This window comes from Bufo gargarizans, chromosome 10 (genome assembly GCF_014858855.1).
Source record: "Bufo gargarizans isolate SCDJY-AF-19 chromosome 10, ASM1485885v1, whole genome shotgun sequence".
Taxonomy (NCBI): domain Eukaryota; kingdom Metazoa; phylum Chordata; class Amphibia; order Anura; family Bufonidae; genus Bufo; species Bufo gargarizans.
In genome coordinates, this window is record NC_058089.1 from 127737041 (window position 1) to 127751934 (window position 14894).

Below are 14894 nucleotides of genomic sequence, written 5' to 3' on the forward strand. Positions count from 1 at the left end.
ACACCACCTTTGGAAGAAAATCCGGAAAAAATAAAAATAAAAAATCTTTGCAAAGACAGCTCTGCAGTGCAGAGAGTGTCTTGCCTCCTTGACACTAAGCAAAAAACTGGAAGTCTCTCTCTCCAGGCTGAGGGTATAGCTGCTGGAGGAGGGGCTTAACAGTCTTTTACTTAGTGTCACGCCTCCTATGGAGATAAGCTATACCCAAGGTTTCCTGTGTCCCCCAAGGAATTGGGCGAGAAAGTTGTATTCTGCGCCAAGGGCGCGTATTAGAGTTAATGGGGAGTTGTCATCAAGCTTCAAGCTGTTTAGGGGGACGCGGCAGGGATTTCCACTGTCTCCTTTGCTGTTTGCACTTGCGATTGAGCCCCTAGCAGCTGCGATCAGGTGTTCGCAGGCGATTAAGGGGTTTAAATATGGCTCAATTCACAATAAGGTGGCCATGTATGCTGATGACACCTTGTTATTTCTGGGAGACACGTCGGCATCCCTGGCTGAGTCTATGTCGTTGCTTAGTCGCTTTGGAGAACTGTCAGGCCTGACTATAAACTGGCACAAATCGGCTCTTATGTTTTCAGATGGGCAGGTATCCTCGGTAATAGCTACATTAAACAATATTCCCTGCGCTAAAACTATTAAGTATTTAGGGATTAACATATCACCTAAACTGACGGACTTTGAGGAGTCGAACTTGTCTCCAATGCTGGCAAAATTCAGGCTTCGCTCCAAGACATGGTGCAAACTGTTTTTGTCAGTGATTGGCAGGGTTAACCTGATCAAGATGGTCATGATGCCCCAGCTACTATACGTACTACACAATGCCGCAACGTGGATCCCACTTGACAGATTTCGGAAAATTAACTCTATATTTAGGGACCTGGTATGGAGGAAAGGCCAACCCAGAATCAAACTAGAGCCCTTACAATATCCAAAGTCAGCAGGGGGTTCTGGCATTACCCAACCCATGGTTATATTACCTGGCGGCACAATGTCAGCACTTTAAGGGCTGGATAGAAAGTGACATGACAGGTCAAATACTAAAACATGCATTGGGGGGTAATGAGTTATTGTGGATATTGTAGGGATCAGGAACACCCTTTGTAGATAATCGCTCACATTTGGTATGTCTGATGAGGAAGGTTTGGGAGAAGGTCAAGCAGCTGAGGGGTGCAGTCGGAATCAGGGAACTTACACCTTTATGGCACAATCGCAATGTACCTGAATTCCTACATCTCAGAGGATTTGTCAAACAATGGCAGTATAGGGGGTGACCAAAATTGGAGATATAATGGAGAAAGGGGTACTCAAAACATTTAATAAATTACAAGAGGAGTACGGTATACCAAAAAGCAGCTTCTACCAGTTTCTACAAATACGGCACGCATTCAATGAGATGTGTAAAAAAGGAGATTTTTGTATAACTTACCAGTTAAATCTCTTTCTCGCTCTTCCTTGGGGGACACAGACCTTGGGTATAGCTCAGCTCCCTAGGAGGCGTGACACTAAGTAAAACTGTTAAGCCCCTCCTCCATCAGCTATACCCTCAGCCTGGAGATAGAGGCTACCAGTTGCGTGTCCAAGTAGTGAAAGGATAACAACCAATAACGGAAACAACCAGCCAGCAACCCAACGGGGCGCCAGACCATAACCCTGTAACCAAACACAGAAGGGTGGGTGCTGTGTCCCCCAAGGAAGAGCGAGAAAGAGATTTAACTGGTAAGTTATACAAAAATCTCCTTTTCTCGCCCATTTTCCTTGGGGGACAGAGACCTTGGGACGTTCAAGAGCAGTCCAAGAAGGGAGGGACCACAAACCCAAGGCGGAACACCACCAGAGCATCAGGTAACCGCTGCCTGCAAAACCAGGCGGCCCAACGCAGCATCCGCTGATGCATGCGTATGCACCCTATAGAACTTTGTGAAAGTGTGCAGAGAGGACCAAGTGGCTGCTTTGCACAACTGTTCAGCCGAGGCCCGATGCCTCTGCGCCCAGGAAGCTCCGACTGCTCTGGTGGAATGAGCAGTGACGCCAAAAGGCGGAGGTCTGCCCTTGGCTCGATAAGCCTCAGACACCGCCAGTTTAATGAAACGGGCAATAGCCACCTTGGAGACTGCCAACCCTTTGCGCGAACCCTCCGGAACCACAAACAGGGAGTCCGTGCGCCGAAAGGACCCGGTGACCTCCAAGTAAATCCTCAACGCCCTGACCACATCCAGACGGTGCAGTTCCCGTTCTCTGGGGTGGGAAGGAGAGGGACAGAGCGACGGAAGGACGATGTCCTCATTGATGTGAAAGGCGGAGACCACCTTTGGCAGGAAAGTCGGGACAGGCCGAAGCACAACCTTATCCTGGTGGAAGATCAGGAAAGGTTCGGAGCAAGAAAGAGCCGCTAACTCCGACACCCGTCGGAGAGACGTGACGGCCACAAGAAAGATGACCTTGCAGGACAGAAGGCGAAGGGAGACCTCCCGTAAAGGCTCGAAGGGGGCTGATTGGAGCGCCGAGAGCACCACATTCAGGTCCCAGGAAGGAACTGGAGGGCGGTACGGCGGAACAGAGTGAGCCACCCCTTGTAAAAAGGTCTTAATTGGCCCTAGAGGGGCCAGGGGACGCTGGAGAAGAATAGACAGCGCCGAAATCTGACCCTTCAGAGAACTGAGGCACAGCCCCAGGTCCAGACCCGACTGGAGGAAGGACAGGATTGTGGGAAGAGAAAACCGGAGAGGTGGGATGCTCCGGGACTCACAGAACCCCAGATAGGACCTCCAAACCCGATAGTAGATCCTAGAGGATACGGGCTTACGAGCCCGGATCATGGTGCGGACTACGTCCGCGGAGAAACCCCGTCGCGTTAAGACGGCGGTCTCAATAGCCACGCCGTCAAACGTAGCGAGCCTAAATGCTCGTGGAAGATCGGTCCCTGAGAGAGAAGGTCTTCCCTGGAGGGCAGTGGCCACGGTGCGTCTGCCAACAGCAACATTAGGTCGGCGTACCAAGACCGGCGGGGCCAATCCGGGGCGATTAGAATCGCGGGGACGCCCTCTGCCGCGATCCTCCGAAGAACCCGTGGCAGGAGGGGAAAAGGAGGAAAGACGTACAGAAGGGAGAATTCGCGCCACGGAAGGACGAGCGCGTCAGCGCCGTATGCCTTCGGGTCCCGTGCCCTGGCCAGGTATAGGGGGACCTTGTGGTTGAATTTGGAGGCCATGAGGTCCACGTCGGGGCGACCCCAGCGAAGACAAAGGGCTTCGAACACCTCTGGGTGCAGGGACCATTCTCCCGGGTCGATGGTGGACCGGCTGAGGAAATCCGCCGCCCAGTTGTCCACCCCCGGGATGTAAATCGCAGATAAGGCCGGCACGTGCGTCTCCGCCCAGAGGAGAATGAGGGTCACCTCTTGCATCGCTGCAGCGCTGCGAGTGCCTCCCTGATGGTTTATGTATGCCACAGCCGTGGCATTGTCCGATTGGATCCGAACAGGGTGGCCCTCAGCAGATGGGTCCAGTGTCTGAGGGACAGAAGAATCGCCCTCAGTTCCAGAATATTGATTGGAAGTCTGGACTCCGATAGAGACCAAACGCCCTGGACGGACCGGGGAGGGAAAACCCCCCCCCACCCCCGTAAGCTGGCATCTGTGGTAATCACCAGCCAGTTCAGTGGAAGGAAGGACTTCCCCCTTAGAGGGATATGCAACCACCAGCCGAGGGAAGCTCGAGCCAGGGGAGGCAGAAGAAAGGTCCTGTCCAGACTCCTCAGTGATTTGTCCCAGGCCGACAGAATTGCCCTCTGAAAGGTGCGGGATCGGAATTGTGCGAACGGCACCGCTTCGAAACAGGCAACCATCTTTCCCAACAACCGCATGCTGGATCTGAGGGAAGGGCGGTGATGACGGAGGAGACTGCGAACCGACCCGCGAAGGGCCAGACGCTTGTCCGACGGAAGGCGGACCTCCGCCAACTCTGTCCAGGAGCATCCCCAGGAAGATCAGCCGTCTGGAGGGGGTAAGGGAAGATTTGGGGTGGTTGATAATCCAACCGAACCGCGTCAGGGTCTCCAGAGTGAGTTCCACACTGCGGGATGTCTGAGAGAAGGAGGGTGCCTTGACCAGGATGTCGTCCAAGTATGGGAGAAGAAAAACACTTCTTGAACGTAGAAGGGCCAAGACAGGGGCCAGGACATTGGTGAACACTCGAGGAGCAGTCGCCAGACCAAAGGGAAGGGCGACGAATTGGAAGTGATCGTCCCCCACCGCAAAGCGCAGGAAGCGGTGATGACATGGAGCAACCGGAACGTGGAGGTATGCATCCTGAATGTCGATTGAGGCCATGAAATCCCCTCTTTCCAGGGAGGCCACTGCGGACCTGAGAGACTCCATCCGGAATCTCTGCAGTCGGAGAAAACGGTTCAGGCGTTTTAGGTCCAAGATCGGACGCACTGAGCCTTCCTTCTTGGGAATCACAAAGAGGTTCGAGTAGAACCCCCTGAACCTTTCCGTCGGAGGCACGGGGGCGACGACACCCTTGTCCATTAGAGAGTGAATGGCCGCGAAGAAGGCGGCCACTCGTACGGGATCTCGCGAAGGACGGGATCGGAAGAAACGGTCTGGCGGAATGGACGCAAATTCGATTTTGTATCCGCAAGATACAATCTCGAGCGCCCATGCGTCTGAGATGTGGGCCCGCCATACGTTCCTAAATAGGAGAAGGAGGCCCCCCACCCGGGTGGGTGGGGGCGCACCTTCAGGCAGAGGGCTGCTGGCCCGTGGGAGCCCGTGCAGGCTGGGACTTGCGCCAGGTAGGTTGCGTCCGAAAAAACGGCTTCTTGCGTCTATCCTGGGCTGGGCCAGAGGAAGAAGAACTGGCCGCGGGTCTAGACCTGGTGGGCTTGCGAAAGGACCGAAAACGGGACGAACCAGCGCGACCACGGGGGGCGCCCATTGGCCTGGACTGGGGGAGGCGAGTACTCTTCCCACCCGTGGCCTCTGATATAAGTTCGTCCAGACGGGTTCCGAACAGGCGGGAACCCGTGAATGGTAGGCCGGCCAAAGAGCGTTTGGAAGCGGCGTCCGCCGCCCAAACCTTCAGCCAGAGTTCCCTCCTGACAAACTGCCAGGGCAGAGGAACGGGCAATGAGGGCACCCGCATCAAGGGAGGCCTCACAGACGAATTTTCCGGCCTGAACAATTAGTTGGGCTAAGGAACGGAGGTCCTGAACAGGGACGTCCGACCCTAACTCCCGTTCCAGTTGCAAACCCCATTCAGAGACCGCTTTGCCAACCCAGGCGGAGGCAAAGACCGGTCTAAGGGCCGAACCAGAGGCAGTAAATATGGCCTTGGAGAGGGATTCCGTACGACGGTCCTCAACAGACTGGAGGGAAGATCCGTCCTGTACAGGAATAGTAGTGCTTTTGGACAGGCGAGCCACGGGAGGATCAACCTTAGGCGGGGATGTCCACGTGGTCACAGAATCCGCTGGAAAGGGATAACAAATGTCCAGCTTTTTGGGTGTAATAAAGCGGACGTTAGGCCGAGTCCAAGCCTTGGATACCACAGAAGAAAAATCAGCGTGTATGGGAAAAACCTTGGAGGCCTGTTTGGGGCGGAGAAAGGACACGCCGGCCTGTTCAGAGCTGGGGGGGTCATCGTGTAGCTGAAAGGTATCACGGATGCTAGTGACAAGATGCCCCACCGCGGACGCCAATTTGGACGGAAGCTCTGAGTCCATGTCCACGTCCGAATCCGCCAGTTCTCCCTCAGAAAGCGTATCCCTTTGAGAGGATAGACTTGACTGAGCTCGCACGCATGGCGGAGAGAGCGAAGCATCTGGAGAAGATGTGCGCTCAACCCTTGAACGTTTCTGAGTATGCCGGGCCCTGGAAGATTCGCTGGGAGGCAGGGAACCAGTGGGGGCGGCAGAAACTGTAGTCCCAGCGGGTGCGACAGGGATTGTGGCAGCCTGCGGGAGAGGCGGTCTATCCACGAGACGGCCCACTACGTGTGTAAGGCTTTCCACCGCCTGAGACAGAGACCTAGCCCAGTCAGGGGGTTCAGAGGCACCGGGGGGAGCAGCGGGAAGCGGGCCCTGCACCGGGGCCTGACATGCAAGGCAATGCGGCTCAGATTGCCCACGCGGAAAAAGTTCCTTACAGGCGGTACAGGCATGGTACCAGGGTTTGGGGGCACCTGTGGGATCTGACATGCTGAAGTGTGGTTGTACTCTAATATAGAGACCACAAAGGGTTATAGCAGCTATGACCAGGAGGGTTAGGAGAGGGTTAACTGTCCTACCAGTGCCTCAGAAGAACGTCAGGAGATGGCCCAGATCAGCAGCAGCAGAGAAGCAGTGAACAGCAGTGAGCAGCAGAGAGCGCCCACAGAAGCCGAGCGATGTACACAGGAGGTTAGAGTCCCCCACCGTGTCCCAGCTTCCTGTCAGGAGTGAGGAAGCGCGGGAAACCTCAGCAGAAAGTGCGGGGAACAAGCTCCGCCCCCTCCAGCGCTTGAAATGTCTCCTGTGAAGGAGAACGTAGCTCCGCCCCCAAAATGACGCGCGGAAGCCCCGCCCCCTGCCGGGACCGCTAAGCCCCGCCCCCCGTTCTCGGCGGGAAGGGGGAGAGAGAGAAGAGAAAAATGGAGTCAGCCCCGATGAGGGGGAGGGGGGGGGGGGGGAGAAAGATAGCAGCGTGGGGGGGAAAAGCGTGGGGGTGCTGAGGATGCTGCTGTGCTGCATTGTCCTGCAGATGAGCGCTCAGAATGAGCGACCACGGGTGCCCCCCTTACCCAGAGGGGTAGATGCTGCAGATAGGGACGGGGTATGGGCTGGAATAGCCATCTCACCGTGCGACGTCTTCACCCTCAGTCCTTTCCAGTAGGGTCGCCCCTTCAGCCACTGGCACCGCAGTGGCAGGAAGCTGGAAGAGGGGCTTGGCGTGCGGGCGACCCCCTAGCTGGCGGGATGTAGGGGAGCCATTGCTGCCCAGATCCTCCTATTGCTTCTGTGGGGGAGGCAGCAGTGCAGATAAGTTGGCACTGGCGCAGCTCAACCCCGGGAGAGCAGAGAGGTCAAATGCGTCTCTGGTATCCCTAGGAAAAAATAAAATAACAAAATTAGAAGAAAAAGTAAAAATAACAAGGAGAAAACAGCCCTGCAGTAGCAGGGAGTGTCTTGCCTCCTTGGACACTAAGCTAAAACTGGTAGCCTCTATCTCCAGGCTGAGGGTATAGCTGATGGAGGAGGGGCTTAACAGTTTTACTTAGTGTCACGCCTCCTAGGGAGCTGAGCTATACCCAAGGTCTGTGTCCCCCAAGGAAAATGGGCGAGAAATGTCAATACCAAGATACATAGAGACGCGTCCTTACATTTAATAAAGGAGAGAGGAGATAAAGGGATTATTTGAATGATATATCAAATTTTACTAGATAAATATCTGGAAGCGTTCCCACTATCCAGAATGAAGGGTTGGGAGAAAGACATAGGTGAAATATCCCAAGAGCAATGGGAAGCTATATTAGAAGCCATACCGACAGTATCATTAAGTGAAAGTGGGAAGTTGTCTCAACTTTTCATTGTACACGGAGTCTACAAAACTCCAGTCTTTTTACACCGTATTGGCATCAGGACGGATGCAAAGTGTCCACGATGCCAAGCAGAACCAGCTGAGTTATTGCATATGCCGTGGCAATGTTCGCATTTAGATGGCTTCTGGTCGGATGTATTGGCAGTGATTCAAAATATCTTTTCACTTCAGATACCTTGAGACCCAAAAGTATGTGTTCTGGGTCATGTGTCAGATATTGGAAAGGAGGAGACAGATAGGATTGTAGCTGGTTGATTATTATATGTGGCAAGGAAGCTGATCGCCTTACATTGGATTCAGTCATGTCCTCCAGTCATTGAGGAATTCAGAAGAAAAGTAAACACAATGTTAGTTTATGAGAAAATGGTGTTCAGGAAGAGGGGAGGCCCGCTGGATGATTAACATTGAATAATACTTGGATAAGTCCACAAAGTGCTGAAGTGGGAGTTGGGGGGAGGGTATGTTGCGGTAGTAACAGTGGCTGGAGTAACTGTTGTGTGGTTGGAGTGGCTGGAGTAACTGTGTGGAGTGTTTGGAGTGAGTAAAGATAGTAAACATTACACTAACCAATTGATCAAATGTAAAACATGCACATGGAAAGCTTGATAGAGTGAGAAATGCATTTCAACTTATTTATGTATATAGCACATTTAATTGCAATGTTGTTGCCTAAAGTGCTTCACAGTTACATTAAAACATACATTTATAAAAACATTAGCAGCCGATTTGTGTGGGTGGGCTTGAAAATGAGGGAGTGGTGGCAGTTTAGAAATCATGTCCTGATTTTTGAGCTCCCACTCTAGTTTTAAACATTCCGCCATTGATTTCTATGGGACCAATTTAGCCACAAAAATGCTGATATTTCGTGAACCATTTGGCAAAACGTTCCACAAATAGCACACCAATCGGGAACAATCCGCGCGTTTTGGTATATTACTGTCAATGTAGTGTAAAAACTGTAGGCGGAGTTAGGGTGGTAAATTTGGCTATAATAATAAGAATATATATGTGAGATAACAGTAAGTGGTCTTGCCATGCAAGAACACTTAATGATCAGAGCGTCTTAACTCTTCGCCTGCTATTCTCTTACCTCCTTCCTTGGTCCAGTAGTCTCCTCTTCCGTTTCAGATGCAGTGTAAATCTGACGAGGATCATTATCATAATCTTCCTCCTCTAAAAACATAAAATGAAACTTTTCAATTACAACAAAAACCTAAGGAAATTAGACGCTTTTATGCATCTGTGTGATGGACATTTGAATACAGTAACTAATAACCAATGTGGTAGATTTGCTTTCCACAATACAGACAAATACATCAATCTGCCCACAGATACTTCTCCAGAGCACAGCGATAACACAACTATGTCTGTAGTCAGATTCCGGTATTCTGTGCCAGATCCAGTATCTGCTGGACACGGATTCACTATAATGAGGTCAGTCTGGTTTTTGCATAAATACAGTTATTTTGCAGGAGAAGATTTAACTGCATGCAGCAGTATTTTGTTGTCTTTTTGCTGGAATCTGTGATTAAGGCTCCTGACAAAACCTCTGCCGCAAATACCTAGCCTAAAAGCTTTGAGATTCTACCAATGTCCTAAAATTTTAAAAACAACTGCATTTTACTGGTGTACACTACGTGAAGAGGTAGAGCAATCCTTCACTCCCCCAAGTCCTGGAACGCGTCAATCCCACAGAGTGAAAACAGCCCTTCAAAGGAAATGTGTCACTGAAAATGTTTTCTGCGACACAAATCCGTTTTTCTTATCTGTTCCTATTTTCCAATTGCAAATTTTAGAATTCTACCTTCTGAACATGAATATGGGGGTGGCCATCTTGCCTTAGCTGCTCTTAACAGCATTTACAGATACGCTTTAAAGCAGCCACATGGGCCATAGCACAATAGACCGGAGGAGACTTCATTGACTTTTATAGGAGAGTTTTCTAGACATGATCTGCGACCTGTGCAGAAGTCAGGAAGGAGTAGATAAGCTTTGATATCACCTATTGTTAATGGTGGATCCTGTGTTCTATATAAATATAGGTGATATCTCATTGTATTCCTGCCTGTAATGATAAACAGATAACTACAGTAAAGCGATTTGTACAGACCAAGAAGTGGTGCCTATTAGGCTTAGTGGCCAGTGCGAAAACTGCAGGATTTTATGTGCTTTGTTTAAATAGATATTGACATGGAAAATTTAAAATGACCACCTAAAAGGCTTTAGACATCTGTTGCCCCATGATTTAACCCCTTCTATTGTGGGCTAGTTTTTACCCTCCTGTCCAGGCAATTTTTTTGCTAATCTGACATGTGTCACTTTATGTGGTAATAACTTTGGAACATTTTTACTTATCCAGGCCATTCTGTTTTCTTGTGACACATTGCACTTCATGACAGTCAAACTTGAGTCAATATATTTCACCTTTACTTATTAAAAAAAATCATTACACTTTATGGGGCAAGGAGACCCCAAAATGGCCCTTTTTGGCACAGTTTTTATTTTATTTACTGTGTTCACCTGAGGGGTTAGGTCATGTGTTACGGACGCGGCAATACCTAATATATCAACATTTTTTTTATTTATTTCACTTTAACACAATAATAGAATTTTTGAAACAAAAAAAAAAAAAAGATGTTTCAGTGTCTCCATATTCTGGACCAGCATCCATCCGACTATGAGGGCATATCCTAGCCATATTGATTTGTTTGTGAGAATAAATAAGAAAATAATGAGAATGAATAAACCCTGTGCCGTCTGGAGGCTTTAATGCCTGCTACTGAACAGTGAGAATAATTGGATTTTTGTACTCACCGTAAAATCCCTTTCTCCTTTAGTTCATTGGGGGACACAGCACCATGGGTACATGCCCAGCTACCACTACCGCCTAAGTGGGCTATACCCTGTCCACAGCCACTAGACTAATCAGCTTGTACCAATAGCAGTAGTAGAGAGAAACAAAAGCAAAGAACCAACATGTCCTGACCGGGAAAGGAAACGAGAACAGCAGCCCGGTGACAGGAAAATAAGTGAAAACAAAGGGTGGGATCTGTGTCCCCCAATGAATTGAACGAGAAATGGATTTTACATTATGTACAAAAATCCAATTTTCTCGTTAATGTCATTGGGGTACACAGCACCATGGGACATCCCAAAGCAGTACCCGAGGGTGGGAAGGAAATCTCATGCAAAAAGTTGGAAGCACAGGTGCTGGAGAACCCTGTGACCCAACTGGACCAGGAGAGGCCATAGGGGTGGGCGGTATAGGCGATATGAATTTGGGCCACGATATGGATTTTCGCCATATCGCCGGACCGCGATATGATCGCGCGCACCATTTTCTCCTGAGCCGGCCGGCACAGCGGAGGGAGGAGGAGGGAGTCTCTCCCTCCCCACTGTGCGCAGCTGCCGCTGAAGACCAACGAGGACAGAGTAGGAGGAGGAGGGGAGGGACTGTGGCCACTGCGCTACCAATGAATGTGCCGGCCATATCAGAGAGCAGCGCATTATACTCACGTGCGCTGTGGCCGCCGGTTGCTCCTTCTGTCTGTGCGGCGGATTGCTAATGCTTACAGCATTAGCAATGCGCCGCACAGACCTATGAGAAGAAGGAGCGACCGGCGGCCACAGCGCACGCGAGTATAATGCGCTGCTCTCTGCTCACTAACATACCATGGCAGCCAGGACTTCAGTAGCGTGACTTCTGGCTGCCATGGTAACCGATCGGAGCCCCAGCATTACACTGCTGGGGCTCCGATCGGAACTGCAAACTGCCACCAATGATGGGGGGGAGGAGGGGGACCCTGTGGCCACTGCCACCAATTATTAATACTGGGGAGGGAGGCTGGGGGAGAAGATCAGAGGCTGGGGGAGAAGATCAGAGGCTGGGGGGGAGAAGATCAGAGGCTGGGGGGGAGAAGATCAGAGGCTGGGGGGGAGAAGATCAGAGGCTGGGGGGGAGAAGATCAGAGGCTGGGGGGGGGCAGATCAGAGGCTGGGGGGGCAGATCAGAGGCTGGGGGGGCAGATCAGAGGCTGGGGGGGCAGATCAGAGGCTGGGGGGGGGCAGATCAGAGGCTGGGGGGGGGGGCAGATCAGAGGCTGGGGGGGGGGCAGATCAGAGGCTGGGGGGGGGCAGATCAGAGGCTGGGGGGGGGGGGCAGATCAGAGGCTGGGGGGGGGGGGGGGCAGATCAGAGGCTGGGGGAGCACATGAGAGGCTGGCGCCAAGGTCAGCTCCCTGCTGTTGTGTGCACTATACACAGGGCAGCAGGGAGAGTGCAAAGTCCTATTCACCCTAATAGAGCTCTATTAGGGTGAATATGACAAGGGTTCTAGCCCTTAAGGAGGCCAATAGTTAATAAATAAAAAGTAAAAAAATAAATAAAAATTAAACACCCCCCCCCCCCCAATATAGAAAACAATATATCGCAAATCGCATATGCTTAATATTATATCGCAATATAGATTTTAGGCCATATCGCCCACCCCTAGTTCCAAAGGAACAAATATAGGAGACTGTCAGGATTCCAAGGACAAGTGCCTGGAAAATGAGCCCAAGAAGGAACAAGGGGGAACACCCGGTTCCTCCCGAGGTGGGATAGGGAGCAATGTAGATGTCCTGAGCAAGAACCAAGAGTTTAACAAGTGCGCACTAAAGAGCTAAAGGAAGGATCTGGAAGAACCAGGGCTCTTCCCGAAGAAACAGGAGAGTAGCACAGCAACGTCTGCTGGCAACGACCTAGCGCTCTGCATATAGAAGGATGCTACAGGAGGAAAATCCATAAGAGGACAGACCCAACAAGAAAATTAGACTATGAGGGTACCTGGCAGGAGGAAAAATGCCTGGAAAAAGGACGGAGCAGTCCTTAACCAAGGAGAAAAACTTCCTAGAGACAAGCTAAAAGACCCTGTGGACCACCCCTCGGCAAAAGGAAGGCGCTTCTATAAGGCCTGGAAGCAAAGGAACACACCACCAGAAAGAGGACCCAGCAAGGAAAAAAAACTGACTTGTCGCAGACCAAAAACAAGGGCCTTTCTGTGACCAACCTCCTGTAAAGGCCAGGGTAGAGAGGAACCATGGGAAGGGAGCGAGCCCCCTACCGGAGCAAGGCATGTTGGCAAAGATAAACAACCTATGAGAAGGTGGAAACCCCATTCTCCTAGAAAAAGCAGCCAACCCCTGGGGGAGGAGGGGGTCCTAGGTAATGGCCCGGAGAAGGGAGCGTAAAGACCTGCCTCCCATAAAAATAAAAAAAAGGCTAGGATCAAGCCTCCGAAAAACTAAAAATATTGCTGTGAAATGTAAGACTAGAGATATCCCTGGCCACATGAAGTCTCAGGGAAAAGGGAAACAGTAGCAGGCCCTGGTAATACAAGCCGAGACACATGTCTGAGAAATGTTGAAGTAGAAGGGAGAGGACTCCAGACAGCCTAAGGAGGAACAGTTCTCAAAATGACGGAAAGCTCCATCCCGAAAGGGATCAATACGATCAAAATTGCAAACCGTAGCATTAAACTCCCAGATACCAGGTACTTGACCTAGAAAGATTCTGTATGGTGGAAGACCACCTGATGCTCTGTTCCAAGTCAGAATCGGTGCAGAGGTGTCCCCCGAGGAGGCGCAAGATGCATCAGGGAAGAATACGTCACCAGCCTCAGACCTGTCCTGGGGGTGACCCGAGGAGGAGCAGGACTTAGTTGTGACAACCCGAGGTCGTTTGCAGGACATGATGTCTGAATGTGAGCGTGCCCCGTCCGAGGACAGGCCGGGGAAGATGTGGCCTAGTCCTGGCAGAAGCCGGGGACTAAAGTAGAAAGAAAGGCCAGGAGAGGCATGGGTGGCCAGGAAGGTGAAGGATACCCAAGGGAGGGAAGAAAAAGTGGAAAGGAGGTACCTAACCAGGCCCCACAAATAAAATGAACCCCATCCCTTGGCAAGAAAGGAAGGGGGGGGGGGGGTTAACCCGGGGGACCTCTTGAGGCACGGATGCAGGGGAGAATACTTACCATCCGGCGTCTTCAGGCACCGCAGGGTCAGCCCTTTCGGCAAACAACACTTACGTGGGATTGCTGGCATGCCACTGCAAATGCAGTAATGGGGGACTGGGTGGCCGGTGTAGGTACTTCAAGTACACGCCCGCAGGGGGTGCAGCTAAAGTGGTAAACCACGATGAAGCCCCATCCTGCAGCAGGCCAAGACCTGTAGAAGAAAGGAAAAAAGAATAAAATGAAAAGCAGCAAGACCTGCGAAAAACAGCAGGTCATGTCTGCCTCCTACAGACACTAGACTAAAACTGATTAGCCTAGTGGCTGTGGAGATGGTATAGCCCACCTGGGCGGAGCCAACCTTTTTGTTATCTAGTGTCGCCTTCTAGTGGTAGCTGGGCATATACCCATGGTCTTGTGTCCCCCAAAGACATTAACGAGAAACTGCTTTGATGACTGGCGTGGACAAAGTGTAAGGGCTGTTTCTATTCAGTGGAATTTATAGTTATTCCTGGAACTGATGCTATTCTCATCATGGACACTGTAGAGCTAAATTGTTGTGTTCACCCACTGTCAGGAAAAACGAGATTTTTGTATAACTTACCAGTAAAATCTCTTTCTCGCTCTTTCCTTGGGGGACACAGAAGACCTTGGGTATAGCTCATCTCCATAGGAGGCGTGACACTAAGTGAAGACTGTTAAGCCCCTCCTCCACAGCTATACCCTCAGCCTGGAGAGAGAGACTGCCAGTTGCGTGTCCAAGTAGTGAAAAAAGGCAAAGTCCAAAAATGGAACCAACAAGCCAACTACCCAACGGGTAAAACAACTCGGAAACCGTGTAAAGAAAAAACAAGAATGGGTGGGTGCTGTGTCCCCCAAGGAAAGAGCGAGAAAGAGATTTTACTGGTAAGTTATACAAAAATCTCGTTTTCTCGCCCAGTTTCCTTGGGGGACACAGAAGACCTTGGGACGTTCAATAGCAGTCCAAGAGGGGAGGGACCACAGCACCAAGGCGAAGCACCCGAAGGCATCAAGAAACCACCGCCTGCAGACCAGGCGGCCCAAGGCAGCAGCCGCCGAAGCCCGAGCATGCACCTCGAATAACTCGGTAAGGAGGAGTGCCAGGAAGACAGTGACCGCCTTGCAAAAAAGGAGGCACCGACCGCTCTGGTGAAAGGAACGGTAACACCAAAAGCATAACCCAGCCCCTGGTGCGGCAACCACAGCAATAGCTACTCTGAGAAAGCGGAGGAAAGGCACCTTTGGAGGCCGCCAACCCCGTGCGCGGACCTCCAGAAACACAAGAGACCGAACGTCGACAAGAGTCGGAGA

At 51.1% G+C, this 14894-nt stretch overlaps 1 protein-coding gene across 1 annotated transcript in view; it reads right to left on the reverse strand.

Annotated features, from left to right (window-relative positions):
• The window catches only part of SF3B2 (splicing factor 3b subunit 2), a 67644-nt gene that overhangs the window by 30674 nt on the left and 22076 nt on the right, over positions 1 to 14894 (reverse strand). Inside the window, exon 8 of the mRNA XM_044269789.1 lies at positions 8667 to 8749. Within this exon, the coding sequence (XP_044125724.1) occupies positions 8667 to 8749 (83 nt within the window). The remainder of the gene's footprint in view (positions 1 to 8666; positions 8750 to 14894) is intronic.